This window comes from Phaethon aethereus (genome assembly GCF_964289735.1).
Source record: "Phaethon aethereus genome assembly, chromosome: 2".
In the NCBI taxonomy this organism is placed as follows: Eukaryota; Metazoa; Chordata; class Aves; order Phaethontiformes; family Phaethontidae; genus Phaethon; species Phaethon aethereus.
In genome coordinates this window covers 124,042,742-124,058,118 of record NC_138582.1, presented here as the reverse complement: position 1 = coordinate 124,058,118, position 15,377 = coordinate 124,042,742, and the positions used below count along the sequence as shown (strand labels likewise).

Below are 15,377 nucleotides of genomic sequence, written 5' to 3'. Positions count from 1 at the left end.
GGACTGTTCGCAACGCATTCAATGCTAGTCGCCCAACTAATTGCAAGGCTTCTAAGGGCAGCTGAGCTTGCAATCTAACATCCACAAATAGTCCCTGGCCTGTCATTTGTTCCATAGTAATGTTCTGGAGTGGATCGCCGTCTTGACGCTCCAGGTTTCTCAGGGCTTCTTGCATACAGAGTTTATACCATCTGTCTGCCCACAATAACCTTTGGGTTGGTGTCAACAACATATCTATCATCTGCCGACAATCCCATGGTGTAAGAATCATTCCCGTGAATATGTTATCTAATAGAGCTTGCGTGAAAGGTGATTGCAAGCCATAATTTTGTACTGCCTTCCGCACTTTCTTAATCAAGTCCCAGTGAAATGGGTCCCAGCGATTGGGCCCGTGAGGCTGTACATTAACAGGAAATGCCATCAGTAACTCTGTTTCCTCGTCTTTCATCGCTCCTAAAAAAACGTCTTTCCACCGCTCCCTGGGGTCGCCTTTCATTCTAGGCTCTTGCCTCCCTATAGTCTCTGCAACAGGCTCTTCTTCGTCGCTGCTATCAGGCAACGGGGGCCGTAAAGGTGGCAGGGGCTCGGCTGAGGGCTTCAAAACTACGGCTTTCGATCGGTTAAGCCTGGGTGGTTTCGGGGGTGGTGAAGCCCGCCCCATCAATCTTTCACATGGACACACAGAGGAACATTGAGTACATTGTTCTGGGCAGCTTTGTCCCGTCTTGCCCTCACATATATCATCGTAGATCTGTTTCTCTGACTTATCTAATGCGGCCAGTTCACCCGGTGCATCTGGCACCTCAGGCGGTGCATTCGGAGTCGCTGAAGGTCCCGGACCCTCTGACTCGGTTAAGAAGGGATTGGTTGAAAGCAGTTTAACAGCCTCCTCCAGCTGCAGCTTTTCTCTCTGCCTTTAAGGCTTTTAATGTGGTTAATATCAACTTCCACACCGTCACTAACTCTGCGGCAGTTTTCTCAATATGCTCCCATAACATTTTTCCTATCTCCTCCCACGTCTCTGCCCTAAACGCCACAGACAGATCGGGGGGGTACCCTTTCTTTCGGCTCCAAATTAGAAGCCTTCTAAGTGTATATTCATCATATTTCAGTCCTCTCTTAGAGAGCATATGCAGCAGGAGTCTGACTATCGCCCCTTCTTCATGCGATGTGTTCTGCCCCATGCCGCCCCGGTTGCTCACCTCACCTCGCTGGGTGCTTCTCCATTGCAACGTATTCCTTTTTCTTTTTCCTTGCGTCAGTCCCGCTGACTGCAATTCTTCCAACCGGGCTTCTCCTGCGGCATCCTCTGCGCTCGACCGGTGTTCAACGATGAGATCCCAGAGATCGTATCACGTCGGGGTCACCAGTTGCGGGAGAAGGATGGACTTCACAACTCTATAAGAGTTATATTCCGAAGCCGTTTATTGTCTTGTCTGACTCCAATATATATCATAATTTTCGCTTAGTCACTGCGCACACACTCATGATTGGTTACAACTTGTTACACACACTATTGCAATTGGCTATATACAAAATAGCACGCGCTGTCCACGCGCCCCTCACACAGTCAGGATTGTTGCTTGCAGGTGTTTCTGTTTTCCTCGCTTCCTCTTAGTTGTTTACCACAGCTCCTTCTCCTCAAGGCCGAGCCGTGCAGATATCCAGCTGTTTACCAGCTTCTCAGTGCCACAGCTCCTTCTCCTTAAGGTCGAGCCATGCAGGGTGATCCCAACACTATGCTGTTCTCTGCAGTACTGGGCTAGACACTGGCAAAGTATTAATCTTTGAAATATGTTTAGAAAGCCACAATACCTGTTTTTGAAAAGTCAGTGCTAGTGCTCTTCTTGTTTCGTTTTATTTCATTTAATGAATCAAGAATGATATATTGCATAAAAATACAAATAGTTACCTGGCCATGTTTTGGAGAAGCATAGTTCCTTGTTCTGTGTTGATGTATGAGTAGGCAAGCTGCTCGAAGCTGGGTGCAAAATATATTATTAATCAAGTAACTGCTTCCAAGAAAATACCTCTGATATAGAAGTCGGTGTGGGTTATGTATCGCCCCAGGAAAAATTTTTGAGGCTTGTAGCAACAACGTGAAAAGCTGTTAGCAGTTTTCACTGAGAACTCATTTTTTTATGACTAACCACACCTTTGCAGCATCCTACAATCTGTGTAGTCCTTGTAGCTGCCTCATAGTACCCAGAAAACCATATTAAATGGAGAGGAGGATAGATACCAGATTGCATGTAGAGAATAAGTTTTGCTTGGCCAACTGCTATTGTGGAGAGTAGACGAAGAACGGATTGTTTAGCCTGGAATCCCAGAAAAAATAAGAAGGATGTCTTTAATATTGAAATGTCGGAGGAGAAGAAGATATTGTAGCAATAAATAGATTGAACCCACAAAGCAGAAAGAGCATGCTGAGCTCTTACTACAGTGATATATCCTGTAATAATAGTAATACCAGAATTTAGCTGGGCTCTGTGGTTAAATGTACTCTTAAGGGAATGCAAACATTACCTTTTTCTTAGACCACTGGTGCTCAGGGTGTCAATTTTTCATTGCTTTCAAAACCCCAAAGCCCCACAGCTGGACCTTAATTCTATGCCAACTCAAAGAGGAGCATGCCACCCAGTAAGTCATAAGCATTCCTTTGAACAGTGCTTGGGGTTTCCTCAGGGCCACCCTGAGGAGAGCTGAATTTTCCAGTGCTGCTAAAGTAATTGAATGCTTACAGACCCCATGCAAAAATGTATGGATATGCATGTGTAGTGTTACAGTAAATGATCAGGAAATGTGTTTTGCATAGATGGGTGGTGTTGTTGGTTGCTAGTAAGAGCTTGGCATTTTTTGTCTTTTAAACTACGTTAGCTATACCTCAGTTGTATAGAATCATAGAATCTCTAAGGCTGGAAAAGACCTTTAAGATCATCAAGTCCAACCATCAACCCAACACCACCATGCCCACTAAGACATGTCCCAGAGTGCCATGTCTATACGTTTTTTGAGCACCTCCAGTGATGGTGACTCCACCACTTCCCTGGGCAGCCTGTTCCAATGCTTGACCACTTTCTCAGTAAAGAAATTTTTCCTAATATGCAGTCTAAACCTCCCCTGTCACAGCTTGAGGCCATTTCCTCTCATCCTATCGCTAGTTACTTGGGAGAAGAGACCAACACCCACCTCGCCACAACCCCCTTTCAGGTAGTTGTAGAGAGCGATAAGGTCTCCCCTCAGCCTCCTCTTCTCCAGACTGAGCAACCCCAGTTCCCTCAGCTGCTCCTCATAAGAATACTTACGCACCAGACAACTGCTAGCCATTAGGTATAAAGAGAAGTTAGGAAACTGTTTTAAAAAGTCAAATCATGTGTCCATAGCAGCTAACAGAGTCAGCAATCCATTTCTTCTGTGGTGTCTCTTTCCATGCCTGCTTCCTATCTTCTGAATCTGGTAAAGCTCTGAATCCAGCAGACACTTACTCTGCGTGCTTCAGTAGGATCCCTCATGATAGAAAGTTTTTACATCAATATTCAACTAGATCAGGATCTAGAATCATGTAAGACATAGGAGCTTAACTCTTGGGAAAGCCGTGATTGTGCATTCCAGAGAAGCATTCCACCCCACATCTCTGGGGGTGTCTGCAGTGCTCGTAGCAGGAAGGTAGCTGCAAGCTCCCTCTGGCTGCATGTGATCAATGTTAACACAATCCAAACTAAACCCGAGTCCAAGCTAAAACCCTCTGCTAGGAGGGGAGTGTGCATTCATTTAGACAAGGCATGGTGTTAATCTGTTGTGTGGTGTGACTTTTGGCTTGTTCATATCCTATGCAGAGCCTTCCTGTTTACGCAGGATGTAGTTCCACCATGGTACATATTCACATGGGAAGTGAAATCCTCATGCAAATATTTTGCAAGGAGAAACTAAAATAGATGCTTTGTTTAGCTTGGCAATTTGAAAGCTGAAGTAGGATCTCTTTTTCCAATTGTAAAGGAATGAAAGGGATATGCAAAAGGGAAGGGAAGAACTGAGTAAGCTGAAGAAAAGGACTGGCAAAGGAGAAAAATGAGCATGAACTCATCAATAAAGAAGTTTTGCTGGGAAATTAGAGGAGAGATTTTAGCCACCAGGTCACAGTGAGGCTCTGCAATTGTCTTCCAAGAGGAGCAGTAGGGGCAATAAGTAAATGAAGTCCTTAGGTTAAGCAGGGACTTGTGTGATGGAATGGCAACATGAAATTGCAGGATATTTGAGCTGATAACCCTGACGATCCTCTGTGATTCAGCACTTCTGTGTTCCTGTGGATGAATAACACAGCGCTCTGTGAGCGTTCGGTCATCAAATATTGCAACAGCCCACGAGACCTGTAAACAGAGAGTGTGCATGTGTGTATATGTATACTTCTCACCTATACATATATGTATTTACAGATACAGGTATGTTTACATATGTGTATATATATGCGTACATAAAAAGAGTACCTTCATCTGAAGGAGAAAGTGATGTCATAAGTTAAATACTTTCAGTTTACAGTAATGATCAAGCTAAAGCAGAGACTTGCCTGTTAGGAAGAAGGTTCTTGTTCTTATAAATAAATGCAAGAACAATAAAGGAAAATACATATTATCTAAACAATTTTAATTTTGTTGAACATTTATCTGTCCTAGCACTTCCTCAAGTGACTGTCCTTTCTGTTATAATGTAATTCCCCGTACGCTACACAGAAGGAAAATTGTTGTTACAATTTTGGTGCCTTTAAGCTAGAAATCTACTTGTCCCTCACAAAGAAGTTGCCCTTAATGTGCATTTAATAATCTAATTCATCTTTAATTAATGTGGCATTACCTTGTGAGAAATAGGAATAGTCTACCTCCTTCCTATTGCCCTTGACTCTGCAATAGAGCTCAGGGGATGAAGGTGAATAAGGTTATGTGTCTGTGCATTGATTTGTAGGCTCGGGGACTGTCACCAGAGTGTCTCCAGGGGCGCCCCAGGGATTCAGAGCTCTCAACAGCACTATGGCTGAGACCAAACTGAAACGCATGAGGGAGTAAGTAGCATATTTATGTGTTACCAATATTTAGACAAAGAGGATGGATTTGAAAAACTGCAGAACACAGCAAAGAAAACCATGTGTTGTTTCCCCACCCAAAAAAATCGCTTCGCCAAAAAGAAGTAAAGAAGTGGATGGTAAGTTATTCTCTACAGACTGGATTCCTACTTGCCTCCACAGAGGATGATGGTTGACTCTCAATTCTGATTGCCTTCTCGTAATCTGCACAATCACTGTCATCCTTGCAGGATCTAGTTAGCCTTCACTGCTGTTGGTGTTGCTCTGAACTTCGCTTTCATTATTAGCTGTTACCAGAATACAAATAAGTTCAAACAGTTAATACTAGTAGTTATTTAAGTGAATCCCCTAAAGAGAATGAATGCAACCACAACAGCATGGATGCCAATCACTATTTAAAAAAAATTACAGTGCCAAATGCACTGTGTATTCAAGGGAAATACCAATCGGATTTACTCCAGATATAAATTGTTCAGTTTTATGATATTTAAAGATGCAGCAGCTCCTAGGGTTTCACTTCATGGCTTAGCCTTTACTTTGCAACAAGTCAGCAGGTCTTACAGCCTGCCGCTCTGATGGCTTTCCATTCCCTTTTCATGGAAAGTACTTATAAAAATTAAAAAATGTATCATGTTGTGCCAACTAGTTGCAAGGGGAGGTTGTTTAGTCAAAATGCTCACTAATCTTACAGCCTTCACCTTGAGTTCTCATGGTTACAGGATAAACCTTAACTATTTGAACTTCATGGTCATTGCCTTTACGGCTGAGGTATGGTTACATCACTTGCTTCTTTCAGACTCTGTTTTTCCAGTGCTGTTTCATGATTTTCACCGTTTGTTGGTTCTGGTAGGATGAGCACGTAGTGGTGGTGAAATGCTGAAAAATTTGGAAGTGCTCTTATGTGATCGTTTGGAAATGTCACATTTCAGAATAGTTTATAAACTAGCGATATGCTAATGAAAAGCCTGATTAACTGCAGTAATTCACATTTAATGCATTGGACTTCCTGGTTTTGGAACACTTTCCTAGTCATTTCATTCCCGAATGAGAACAGTCAGCTGGGTCTGTAGGCCAAAAGACCCACCCAACTGGCATCTTGAGAACTTCCAGCAGACCATACCCATGAACAATTTTCATGATACATTCATTAAGAGAACTAATTAAGAGGGAGGGGAGTATGTTTTGGCTTTGTTTGGGATTTTCTGGTAAATAAATGTACAGATCTCCTTTTGTGGACTGTAATAGCTACTTTAACGTAGCCTATCAAAATATTTACTCAGTTTATTGTCCTTTCTTCTAAACATACTATGACCTTGTCATTTTTTGAATACGTAAAGGTGAGTGAGTATGTTAATTGCATGGAAGTTAGGGTGTTAAGAAACAAGTGAGTGAGCAGGGTACCCTGCATGCACATACACAAGGAGATCCCTGCAAAGTCTTACACAGGGCCAGTCTGTGCACAGAGCACAGTGGGGGAGTTTTCAGTGGTGGGAAGGAAGTGATGTACTTCCTGGCTGAAGAATGATACATGAAGCCTCTGCTGCGCTGCTCATCCCTCAGCAAACTTCACGTGATGTGTTGTACTTCATCCACACAGCAAGGCTAATATAATTTAAACTTGTGCTATTCAGTTTTACTCAGGAAGCCACAAACTTATAGTGGGGTCTTCCAGTTGACAGCTTCTAATGACAGAGAGAAGGTGGGGTTTTTGTCTTAAAGAAACTGGGTAGCTGGAGTTCTTCTGAGGAAACAGGAAAGAAGAGCAGTAGAGACACTGTGGAAGTACAGTGAAATCTGTCTAGGTGGCAAGTCACTATAGAAACAGAAGTATGAAGGTTTGGGATCAGTGCAGTTTTCAGATGTTAACAGCAATGGATTCTGATGAGAGAGACTCTCTTTTATGTCATGAATTGCTCAGAAAGTAGCATTGTGCCTGCACATTACAAGTAACATTAATGAAAGAAAGTCTTCCATTAGTTCTGAAAAAAATGTAGATTAATGTAAAAAACCACAGCCTAGCAGCAAAAAGGCCTTTTAGCCATTTTTATTTGACACACATGAATGATACGGGCTTGCAAACAGCTGCAGCAGGACAGTCATTTGATGAGTTGTGATGTGCTCATTGCTTGAGTCATTGCAGTGTGCTGCACTGAATGCGTTCGTTGACAGTAGAGAGACTTGCTGTTTATCAGAGTGCCAATTTAGGTAGCTTTTACTGTATTCTTGTGCAGGGCTTTATACCTATATTCATGTGAGAGGGAAGTTGTGCTAAAAGTCCATACAGGACGGTAGAAGGAAGCCACGGATGTTCTTGAATATGGTAGGTAGGAGTCCTTTGTCTTCTCCTATTTTAAGTAAAAAAAAAGGCCCAGGGCTTAACCCACAGACAGGCTGATAGTGTTTATGATTCAGTCACCAGCTTCCTTCACTACAGTCCCTGAATATTTTCCCTGGCATCTTCTTTCCAATTCCCATTGCACTCTGTTCCAGCATTTTGAATTGCTGTCCTCTCAGTAAGTCATGATAAAATTGCCTACTTCACTGACAACAATTTCTAGTTTCTTCTACTTGATATCAGTATTTATAATAAAGTTTATAGCAGCTTCTACTTCAGTGCTAAGCTTTTTGATATTGGGATCTTCTGCAGTGTTGATAAATCTCTCTTTCTTGAACTACCTCCCTCAAAGGTTATCTGAGCTTTTTCTCATTACGCTCCTTCCCAGCCTTGCATGTTAACAGTAGGAAGTCAAGCAAATATATAAAACAGAGTTGTGTGACTCATATTCCTCATATTGGGATTTTAGGCTGAGGAATCATGTTAGATGCAGGAAATAGGAGGAGCCATTTCTTGGTATTTTCTGTTGTGGCCACCTTTTCTTTCTCATGGTGATTCCCATCCCTGGTGCTGGGTAACTTGGTGCATGCCTCAGTCTGAGTAGCTCTACTCTCACATGCTATCCAGAGCTAAATTGTCTTCACCAGAGAGATCTGTGTGGAAAAACTAATGTCAATTCCACCAATGCTCCCTTAAGACACTTTCCAACCATGTGCCTCAGAAGAGAGCCACGCTGTTCTTCAGAAACAATTCCTCAAGCGAAAGCTTTTTTTCACCATCAGATCAAATTGTTATGCCACCTATTGCCTTTTTTTATCCTGGCCCATACAGCTCGTCAAAGTCCTCTTTACAAGATGTCAGAAGCTTTGGCAGTACGTGCTGCCTGGAAGATTGGCTTTTGCCCCAACGAAAGGCTTTAGAAGTGTCATTGTAGCAAACACTAGCTTGTTTTTTGCCAGCTTCTGAAAAACTTGGTAGACAAACGCAAAGCTTTCTTCAGGCTTGGACTAACAGCACTGATAGCTTGTAAGAGGCTAAAGAGGCCAAAATCTACATTAAAAGAGACAGACCCAACTTGTTTACATCTCTAGCTTGACTTCCCACTCTATCTTACTCTGAGCCCCTTCTTTGCAAGTTTTTGACCACCTCAGCCACAGTTTTACCACAGTGAAGGGCCTGGCAGAAGTACAGAAGCCTGTGGAAAGTCTTAGGATGCATGTGTGACATCTCAAGTCTGTCCAGGGTTTCATGATCTAAAATGGAAAAGTGAAGGTGAGAAATAAGACAAGCGTGTGCAGAAATTTGTGGAAAAGAACAAGCCTTATTAGAGGTTTTGGTGCAGTTTGCTATATTCACAGTTGCACCTCCCTATATTATGTAGTATTCATATCCCAGGTGTCCAGTAAGTGGAGGCTTCCCCTTGAAGCCTCTTCAGCACTTTAGTCAAAATTCATTTCTTAGCTTCGTAAAATCAGGATTTCTGTTTTACAGAGTAAGGCTAGGTTTTGAATAATGGAATAGTTATGAAATAGAATGTATATCTTGTTCTCGCTTTCCTGAAAATATAAAGAGAAATAAAAATGTAGGAAATGAAGAAAAAAACCTTAGTACAGAGTGTTTTGTGCTCTTTTGTGGAGGTATCCATGAATATATAGAATGAGTCATTTTAATAGCTATGAACTTTAATATGCAGTTTAGAATTCAATAAAATGTATGTCAGTAAAAGGAAAAGGCTTTTATGCCCCAAATTTTAAGTAAATTAATATCCTTTAGCACAGCAGTAAGCACCTCTTAGTCAGTCCCTGAAGTCTTACACTCAGCAGCATACCATGATCGGGCAAAAGGTTTCATCATCACCTGCTGAGTGTAAGTAAAGCCGTCTTTCAGAGGTCATGGAGAAAAGGCATTTGGTGATATTTCCTTTCTGTTCCTGTGAATGCTCCTAACACTATTGGTTTAGACTCATAAGCAGTATGCATATATGCTTCTTGTGCTTGTGACATTGGCATCAAATGTATCGTTTTATCTTAAAAACTCAGAAAGAAAGATCATACTGAAGTCATTGAGTAGGCACTGGATATTCTTTAGATAAGTAGTCCTAAACATGCCTAAAGTATAGAAGACTTTTTTATACATTTATTTCTGCACATTTTTGAACTACTGCAATTAAGAAACTGATTATTTGATTTAGTGTTTTATTAGATGCTGGGTGGACCTTCCTAAGAGCCAGCTTTCAGCCTTCTGAAACTGGTTTTGTTATTGACATCATGGAGGGCACCTTTAGGTGAAGACAAAAGCAACAAATACAGAAAAGGCTAATGGGGTTTTTAGACTTCCATAAAAAAAATTCTCAGTGACCTTTTAATTGCCATGGACTGTCATGTTGAAGGTATCATGATGTAAACATGCATGAGGAATAAGACATCTTTTCACAGAAAAAAGACATATTTGGTAAGGAAGTTTATTGACACTGTCTGAGCTATGACTGTTTTTTGCAGAGAAATAGAAGACATTATTCTTGGAGTATTGATACTGAAATGTTTTTGAGCATGAAATTTCCTCTTACACATGCCATAGTTGTTCTGTTCAACACTTCATTTCCTGGTAATAATTTCTATCTGGTGAACCCAGAATATTACATATCCATCCTCCTTGTCACAGTCTGTCTCACACCTCAGTTTTAAACGCCAGTCTCCATCTCTTAATTGTTTAAGGGCCAAATGAGCTCACTACAGAAACACGTTAAACATCTTAGCCCATGAGTTTCTCTTTCTTTTACTGTTATTCTGTTTCAAGATAATTGCATACTTACCTTCCAGACCCAAATTTGACGGTCTGAAGTATTTTGGTTTTACTGTTTGCTTTATAAGTAAGTGAATTGAGAATACAGTAAAACTAACTGGGAACACAAGGATAGTTGAAGCCTCCATTAACATGACCAAGCTGGGAACTCGGTTCTTAGCTCCTGCCAGGGAGAAGTGAGTGAATGCTCCTGGCTTGTGGGTCGTTGCTGTCCCAAGGCAACAACTGAGAGAGAAAGCTGGAATGGGTGAATCCTGGACTCTTCCTGCCTAAGAAGAAATGAAGGTGAGTGAGGCAGCGGCTACTGCCCAGGAGTGTAGGAGTCCTCTGTAGCAGATGTAGCTAGTAGTCAAGGCTGAAGCCGGAGCTGATGGTCTAATTCCCCAGGCATTTTCCACGGGTCTTTATTCACCTTCTTCCCATTGTCCATGCTGTTTACCTTTCCACGGCAAGAGCTGGGTGCGTCTCTTGTTGTCTTGGCCTTCTGTCTCTGCCTTCCTCAGCTATGTGATTTGGACTGTTATCATCCACAAAGGGAAAACTAGGCAAAATCTCAGAGCACCCAAAGAGGTAAAGCTCCACTCGCTTCCAAAAGGACTGAGGCACCCTGGAGATGGTTATCCTGTGAGTATCTTCCTGAGGGTAGTTTGACCTCTACTGCTCAATTCCTGGTGGGGTCCTAATCTCCTGGACTCCTGTAGGGTACTACCCTGGTTCTCATTCAGACTGCATGCACATAGCACTTCATCCTTATATCAGGAACAGTGTGTTCCCTGGTATCCAGCTGCATCAAATTGCATTTTCAAGATTAGAGTGGTAGGTGGGAAGAGGTATGAGAACTGTGAATCTTGGAAAATCCGTTGTATTCATTTTGACCTTGCCTAGATTCCATACAAGAAATAAACTAAAATACTTGATAAGATCCAATTTTCTCTAGAAATAGTTTGTTAGTAGTGACTTCTCCTTTTCTGCCTAATACGTGCAGAGTCACACAGAAAGTAATGGCAACTGAATTAACAAACCTCAGGTTTCACACTTGCAGGTTTAATCCGTTTCCCAGCTGTAATGGGACAGAAGTCCTGTATGTTTGAGGTTTGAGTTGGAAATGATGACATCTTTAAAATGGTCCAGAGCATTCATTCCACATGCCCAGAGTATTCCAGCTGTTTGCTTTCAATTTTAGTGGTTGTTCAGCTTTAGGGCCTCTGTTATTCTTCGCAACAAGCTCCAATATGCCTGAGCTCAGCAAAAGTTGCAAGTGATCCATAACTTAATTGTTAGATGGGGGTCTTCTGATTCCATGTGAGTTAACATGCTGCCCTGCCAGCTACAAGCAATGTAGGAATTGAACAGCTGCTACTGAAAGGTAGCAACAGTATGTTTAACAATTTTTTTTATTTGCTTTTGAAGATAGTGTGTATGTATTGCTCTAGCCTAATGATTATGGAAAATGGAATTGCATATTAGAGTCCTAAGTCACTAAACCAAATGTTCTTGGGTTGTCAACCAGTCTGTAATATAGAACATGTGCTGGCTTCTCTGAAGTAGTCTCCAGTATAAAGCCCCCAGCTATGTAGCCTAAACTGAATCAATACTAGGTTATTTGCTGTATCTCAGTGTAAAACTGGCCACAAATATTGATGTTTAGTTGCCTCATCTGTTGTCCTAGTAAAGGTGCCGAGAATTAAGGTCCCAGTTCAGCAAAGTACTTCAGCATGTACGTAATGTTAAACAGAAGTAGTCTATTGTCTTCAGGAAGCAGTCTGTTGTCTTCAGAAAGACAACAGATGCCTAAGGTTGTGCAAATATTCAACTGCTTGGCTTAATCAGATGTTGAATGGCGTAGTCGTACAGGAAGATATTCACATAGCCCGATTCCAGCAACCTTTCCCAGGTGCCTATGATGTTCTTCGTGGAAAGACACAGGATAGTTCAGAGCATATGCTTTAGGCTCCTGAATTCACCTGTAAGAGTTTTGTTTCTCTCATACCGGTGCCAAAGGTGGTAGCCAACCGAGGTATATAAAGTTAGTCTGGGTGACCATTTACTTTGCCTATACTTGTATTTTTCAGCAGTCTTAAGTTGTTCTTTGAGAAGCTTATACTGGTCCTCTCCATCCTGCATCTGGGAATGCGAAGAGCACATCACCTGCCAAAACCATAATTTCAGCAGTTCTTAGCAGTGTTACTTAGCACTTTGGAATGAAAAAAGTGAACAAACGGTAGCTAGAGTGTATCTATTAGCTAACGTACAAAAGGGCACGATTAAACGTTGATGTATTTTCTTGGGATGCTTATCCTGGTACTCATTTTGCGTGTTACTTAAATCTCAGGTCCAACCCTTAAAGTGTAAGATTTTGTGAATTTACTTAGATACATAAAGAAAACTCAGACTTTTTCAGCTTCTCTACTGAGCTGCATTTCGCAGATTCATGAGCCATTCTGTTATCCTGAATATTTAAGGATTTTTTTTTGAGTGGACGGCAGTGTCATAATTGCTTTAGCACTAGAAAGAGTTTTTATCCAGTAACAAAACACATAAAATTATAACTATAGACTCACTCATTTTAAAATGTCAAGTAGCCACAAACACTCAAAACGTTAGGGGAATTAGACTAATACATCTTTTTGTTTTGCACAAAAAGCATGATTTCCCTAGTTTCTCATGCTGTGCATACATAATACATAGACTGAGCTGTTCAGTTTTCTAGCACCTTAATTTTGTCAATAGTTTGCAAATGTGGGAATGATTTCATATAGCATTAATTATATAGTCTGTTTTCAATACAGAACCGCTTGAAGAACCTTGACAGAATTTACTAGATGCAGCATTGCAACCTTGGGAGATTTACAGAGGCACTGGGGAGAAATATAGGTAGGGAATACGCAAAGGGCATTCGCCACACCCTTACCAGGCTACCGATGTTTACGGTTTCCCATATTGCTTCTGCCTTCATCAGCTTGCTACTCCAATACTGTACTTGTCTGGAAGAAAAATCTGTCTTTTTCCTTCGTTCCTTCACCGTGTTTTTTCTCAGTCATGACATAGTGATTTCTTTCTTTTGTATAAGAAGTCAGTCATTAAGGTACGTATCTTGTATTCCACATGTAGGAGATGAGCAATACAGAGTTGGTATCATAAAAAATCACCCATGGGGTAAAACACCAGAGACCTGGGCAACATGCAAACTATCTTGCATGAAGGAGAGGTTAGCAGACCCAAAACATGGCATTTGCCATCACTCCAAAGGGAGCAGCCACCAGTGTCAGCGGTGGCTCTGCCTCAGGTCTGTCTCCTTCTGCAGTGAACCTCATCGCTGAGCAGCTTGTTTTCAGGAGTTGTTGGGTTTCAGAGTTTGGAGATACCAAGCCAACCGTACTATACTCACAGTAGTATGTGTGCTATGTTTACATTAAGCAGACATGGCCAAAGACTGGGACAAAACCAGAGAATACTAGTACTTGTAAGGCCTAACCTTGCGCTTAGTTTTAAGGTAACACCTTAGACATGTATTTCCATTAACTTTTTTCTGCAGAAAACTAATTTTGATCCTGAAGAGAAGAGCTGAGTATTACAAAAATACATTTAGCTCAATGGTAATTTTTCTGGTTCAGTCATGTTTCAAAGCAAGCTTGGGTTTTATCTTTGTGAATCTACTAGCTGAAACAAATTATTTAGATACTATATTATGATTGTTATGTTTCTGTAAATGTTAATAGAAATCTTAATTAGTCTTTTATATGCCATGTTTTCAGGCAGCTAGATATAGTATCATTTGATTTTCCAAGAGGTTTGAGACAGAGGAATTATCAGAGTCCTATTTTGAACACTGTTTAGGTATTAAATGTCTATTCTTTGGGAAAAAACTAAAAGGACTAGACCTCTTACCTGCTTCTTAAAATGCCTAAATACCTCTGTAAAGCTTGTCTAGTTTTGATGAAGAGCCAGAAGAAACTGAATGCATAAACCTTTCTAGGCCTTTCTGAAAATCATAGATCTACTGTCTGTAGTTGGTAATTGCTTTTCTTTCTTCTTCTGCAGTATGGTATAGTCATCGTGTGGCTCAGCCGGAGTGTGAATTGGTCTTAATCCTGTTTTGTGTTAGGAACTTTTTCCAAGGCTGCAGATGTGGAAAGGGGCCTGAAAGAAGTTGTGGACTTAATCCACCTACCTTCAGGCCCCCTGCGGTGGGTATAGATGTGAACTAAGCCCAAATGTTCGATGTACAAAAACTTTACACAAAGTTATGTGTGTCTATGTTAATATACATTTTTATGTGTACATATATACATGCATATATACTTGTCATAACTGGGCATCTCAGGCTCCACAGCAGTTGTTTTGATTTCCAACTTTTAAAATGTCTTTTTGATTGGATTGCTTAAAAGTATTGCTACTTTTACGATAACCTCGTATGGTTGTTTAGCATAGTTCAGAGCCTGCACGCTGCTTTATCTCCCTCTGTTCTGTCCAGTATGCAAGCCCAGCTGAAGGTTTCGTTAGTGAATTACTGTGGGGCTTGTGATGGTTCTATCAAGAATTGTCCAGCTCCATACCAGATGAGTGCATTAATCTCTCCATTGACGTGCTTGATGTGTTGCAGCCTTTTGATGGGACTGACTTATTGGTAACTCAGAAACACGTTGCTTTACATCCAGTGTTAACATTTAATACAATACGGCTAAAGACAGTGCTCAGGTTGACCAAAAATAAATGTAGTAATATGTAATACTATAATTGTTTCATTGAAATGCGTAAGTCTGTATGTTTTCCTTTCTCTAATGGGCAAATTGTTAGTTTTACAACTGTCATTTCGGTGCAAGACCCTGAATTAGGAGAGACACCCCCCCCCACCCGCAAATTCAAGCCATGTAAAAGGAAATCTGCATTAACTCTGAATTACCAGACATCTGAACAAGAGTTATATTCCTACTCTTAAACTCTTATGAGAACTGTATATCATTATTGACTTTTCAGAGATAACTACTGTATCCTTGCATGCCCACATTCAAGAAGCTGCAGTATATTGTGCTGCTCTTCAGACACATCTGCCTAAACCAAATGCATCGATAAACAAAGTCGATGTTAAATGTGCCTTGAATTCTTGCTTGCTCTTTATCAGTGATGCTGAATGAGTTAAACTGATGACTTTTCAAAGACTCTTTG

General features: G+C 41.0%; 1 protein-coding gene across 1 annotated transcript in view; it reads left to right on the top strand.

The window, feature by feature from the left end:
- NEK11 (NIMA related kinase 11) overlaps positions 1–15,377 on the top strand; it is a gene marked incomplete at both ends in the record, with an annotated part of 99,259 nt that overhangs the window by 76,098 nt on the left and 7,784 nt on the right. The window contains one exon of the mRNA XM_081996360.1: positions 4,957–5,053. Coding sequence (XP_081852486.1) covers positions 4,957–5,053 — 97 coding nt within the window. The remainder of the gene's footprint in view (positions 1–4,956; positions 5,054–15,377) is intronic.